This window comes from Salvia splendens, chromosome 15 (genome assembly GCF_004379255.2).
Source record: "Salvia splendens isolate huo1 chromosome 15, SspV2, whole genome shotgun sequence".
In the NCBI taxonomy this organism is placed as follows: Eukaryota; Viridiplantae; Streptophyta; class Magnoliopsida; order Lamiales; family Lamiaceae; genus Salvia; species Salvia splendens.
Window position 1 is genome coordinate 652,031 of NC_056046.1, and position 4,692 is coordinate 656,722.

At 39.3% G+C, this 4,692-nt stretch overlaps 1 protein-coding gene across 1 annotated transcript; it reads left to right on the forward strand.

Annotated features, from left to right (window-relative positions):
* The first annotated feature begins 362 nt into the window (after positions 1–362).
* On the forward strand, positions 363–1,835 carry LOC121768864 (mitogen-activated protein kinase kinase 5-like). The gene has a single exon (XM_042165453.1). It carries the CDS (start codon positions 620–622, stop codon positions 1,646–1,648), a length of 1,029 nt encoding a protein of 342 aa, XP_042021387.1. The 5' UTR covers positions 363–619; the 3' UTR covers positions 1,649–1,835.
* The last annotated feature ends 2,857 nt before the right edge of the window (positions 1,836–4,692 follow it).

The window sequence follows — 4,692 nt, forward strand, 5'->3', positions numbered from 1 at the left end:
TTTGACTATATTTGATAAGTGAACCTCATATTTTCCTAACCATTCAGCTCATAATTATTATAAAATTTATTTAAAAGTAGATCGTACATTTCATTAACTTTTTTCCTTTCAATTTTCTTAACAACATCAAATAATTTATTAAAACTTGTACCCGTCAACAATGAGACTAATAGGGACAAGAGGAAGCACTATGGAAGATTTAATAACTATAGTTAAAGTAACTTTTATCGACAAACAAATGAAACCGATGAAACGAGCCTTCTATTTGTATTACCAAACAAATGAATTACTTATACAAACAAAAATCCCTCTCAAAAGTTTTCTCCCACATTTCCCTTTCCAAATTACATCTCTTTCTCCAAACCCCACCCCCACCCTCTTCCTCTATTTTCCCTCTTCCAAGAACCTTCACCTTCCCTCTCTTAATTTCCATGGAGATTCATCCATCTCATTCTCACCAATCCCTCAACATTTATCTCTCTCTTGTGTAATTCCCTAAAACTCATGATTTCCCCCTTCTCCCCCCATTGATTCAATCCAAAAGAAAGCAAAAAAAAAGGAACAAACGAACAAACAAATAAAAACTCCGTCTTTCCCATATTCCCATTTCCCACCAATCATGAAGCCTCTCCAAACCCCTCCCCCCTCCGACGCCGCCAAATCCAGCCGTCGCCGCCGCTCCGACCTCTCCCTCCCCCTCCCCCACCGCGACACCTCCCTCGCCGTCCCCCTCCCCCTCCCCCCTCCATCCGCCCCCTCCTCCCTCAACTACTCCGACCTCGACCGCCTCAGCCGCATCGGCAGCGGCGCCGGCGGCACCGTCTACAAAGTCCTCCACCGCCCCTCGGGCGCCGTCTACGCCCTCAAAGTCATCTACGGCAACCACGAGGACTCCGTCCGCAACCAGATGCGCCGCGAAATCCAGATCCTCCGCGACGTCGACCACCCCAACGTCGTCAAATGCCACAACCTCTTCGACCACGGCGGCGAGATCCAAGTCCTCCTCGAATTCATGGACCACGGCTCCCTCGAATCCACCCACATCCCCTCCGAAAAACCACTCTCCGACCTCTCCCGCCACGTCCTCGCCGGATTGGCCTACCTCCACCGCCGCAAAATCGTCCACCGCGACATCAAACCCTCGAATCTCCTAATCAATTCGCGGCGCCTCGTCAAAATCGCCGATTTCGGCGTCTCTCGAATCCTCGCGCAGACGATGGATCCCTGCAATTCCTCCGTCGGCACGATCGCCTACATGAGCCCCGAGCGGATCAACACCGATTTGAACCACGGCCAGTACGACGGCTACGCCGGCGACATCTGGAGTTTGGGGGTTAGCATTTTGGAATTCTATTTGGGGAAATTCCCCTTCGCCGTCGGGAGGCAGGGGGATTGGGCGAGCCTGATGTGCGCGATCTGTATGTCGCAGCCGCCGGAGGCGCCGCCCTCCGCCAGCCGCGAATTTAGGGATTTCATCTCCTGCTGCCTGCAGAGGGATCCGGCCAAGCGCCTCTCGGCGGCGCAGCTGCTCAAGCATCCGTTCATCGCGCAGCACGCCTCCCCCAGCGCCGGCGCCGGGGTGGTACATCACCAGGCGGCGGCGCACCAGCTGATGCCGCCGCCGCGCCAGCATTACTCACCGGCTTGATTGGAGGAGGTTTTATTATTAGTTTTTTATTTGTTTTTTTAAAAACCAGAAAAGGTTAAATTTTTTATGGGGTTGAATGAATTAATTCCAGCTTTGTTTAGCTTAAAAATGGTAGTTTTGTAGAATTAAATGATGGAATGTACAACAAGGCAAAGATGAAAGAAATCTGTCATAAAAAATCATTAAATCACTTCCAACATTTTTTTTCATTTTTAATTTATGTGAAAAGGAGCTGACTTTCTTCGTTTTGGGGTTAATTGGATGATATTATGATAATCATTTGAGAAGAAAGTAACTTATGCATCTGAGGAAAGAACCTACTTTTGCATTTGTAGTAAATTTTTTCTTGTTTATGGATTGGTTTTTCATTGCTAATTGAGTTTATTGACATCTCTTTGAATTGGATAAGATACTATGCAAAACAGCAAAAGAGTTCATATATTCTTTTTGCTTGTCTTGGAATCCTTATCTGCTGTCTGAAAAAAGCATATACTCCATATTGTTTTAAGGAAAAGTTTGTGATGAAATTTGGTGGCAAATTTTCTTGGTTTGGGCAAGATTTGTTGCTTTCTTGCAATGACATAGTAAATCAATAACGAAGTACAAAAATAGTAGTAGTACATGTTTTTATGCAGATATGTGATCATATGGCTTTTTGCTTCTTTTTTTTTTCTCAGTTTCATCTGTGGCTGTCTTCTGTCTTCCCATGTTACCTTATCTAGAAACTATCATACATTAGACATCAAAGATTTGCTATTACTGTGGCTGTTTTTCTCTTTTTTGCCTATTTTTCTCAGTTTGTTGATGTTACCAAAATGCAAAATTGTATTTTTATTTTGTGGGCTTTGAGCATTTGACACTTCTTGGTCTCTAATATGTTAGTAATTAGTATTAGCAGTTGAAAGTTTGTTTTTTTTTGGGGGGGGCTGATTCAAAGAGAAGAGAGTCAACACAAGTCTTGAAGTGTGTGTTTGAGCAACAATTACTAGGAAACTGGTTTTCCAAACAAGGCTGCAGAAGATGACTGAAGTAATTTATAAATCTTACCTGTCTTCTTGAATTTGACTTGTTGAAATGTATTTGCATCAATAGTGGAAATGGTCTTACATTTTTTAACTAATATTTTTTCCTTATCATAAAAAAAGAAACCTAAAACTTGTGTAAAGCCATTAGATCATATGAGGGTTTGAATTTTGATCTAAATCCAATTATTAGAATTTGTAATTGCATCAATCGTTGTTCCAAAAATTGAGGCTATGTTTGGTTTTGTTTTTTCTTCGATGTTCATTGTTCTCCTTCTTAATAATAAAAGTACGAATTTTAAATTTTGAGAATACATTTTTGTTGTGCCAAAATTAATAGTAACTGTTTTCCTTTTTAGTTACAATAAAATTTGATGGCCCATATGAGTTACTAAATGGGCTTTAATAATTGGAATCTAAATGGGCTGGCTACATATTATAACACCCAATTTATTTTTTCAGGCCCTTGTGTTAGAGGCTGAGAAAGTGAAAATTTTATGGAATTTTATAGGCTCAAATTTGTTGTTTCTAAAATTGATACTCTTCCAATAAGTATTAGTGAAATGTGCTTAAATTTGTGTGTTCTCCAAATCTTTAAGAGCTGACAAGCACAACCAACTTGGCCCAGTTTTGAGGGCTTGCATTATTTTTTATATGTACAACCTATATTGGCGCAGTTCGACCGTTGCACGATAGGCTGATCCACTATATCAACGCAGGACGACCGTTGCACTTTACAACCTAAGTTTTAAGAAATAGTACTCCGTAATATTCATCGGGCCAGACACAGTGAAAAAGGTCGTTGCTCGCGTCAAAAAGTAGAGGCAGTGGGCAGTTGTTGCTGATGAATGGATAATGGTAGTGAACCCAACCCATAGATCTTGGGCGAAGCTGCCATACAATGAGATCGACGGCAGCTTCAACAACTGAATTTAATAGAATCTCTGGCAATAGGATTGGTCGACACATATGAAACCACTAAATCTGCCATTTCCTATATCTTAAATATGAATGGAGTAGGTGGATACAAAACCACCTAGTTTTAATACGTCAATCATCACAAACCTCTTCATCAATTAGTGCTGAAATTTTAAACACAAGATTATGTGACATCCGATCTCATCTTCACACCAATAGTTTACAACATTAGTATATTCATATAATTTGATTATTGTCATTTAGTTAGGTTTTCTCTCTAGTTGTTGCATCGTTGGCAGGTCAGATTTATGGTCCACTACAAATCTACAATCTTCCACTATCATACCAATAACCATATATCCACGTTGAGTTGTGATAAAAATTTAACTAAATCTATATAACCAAAAACCAAATGTAAAATATTAGATCAATTCATAATTCGTTTGGAATATATATATATATAGAGGTGTGATCAAATACAAACTCTCTATAATATAAACTATACAAATTGATGTCAACGGGGGGCTGATGTCAACGGAGTGTACAAATTCTGTTAATGGGGGGGGGGCTGATGTCAACAGAGTGTACAAATTATGTCAACGGGGGCTGATGACAACAGGGTGTACAAATTATGTCAACGGGGATGTACAAATTCTGATTGTTCGATGTCAACGGAGTGTACAAATTTGTAGGAAATATTGACATTAGAAAAATCTCTTATATTAACCGTTGATTAATTGTATTAAGTGAGTAGGATTAAAATTTGTATAGTTTGTATTATAAAGAGTTTATAGTTTATCACACCCTATATATATATTATAATTTTATAGCATATTTAGTCATGACATATGTTAGTCATGATAATTTTTGGTTAATTAATTACAGTTAAGAAAAATAAAAAAATAAGAATTAAAATAAGGATATGCCTATTTATTTTCTAAAAATAGTTTCGATTCTCGCTTAGTTCGTAATGTGGGAGAGTGGGTTATTACAAAATGCAAATAAGATCACTTCGATATTATATCATCATAGGTGACTGTTATAATGAATAAAAAATGATCTGTTCTCTCTTTTCCTTAACTGAACAAATTAACTTTAAAACGA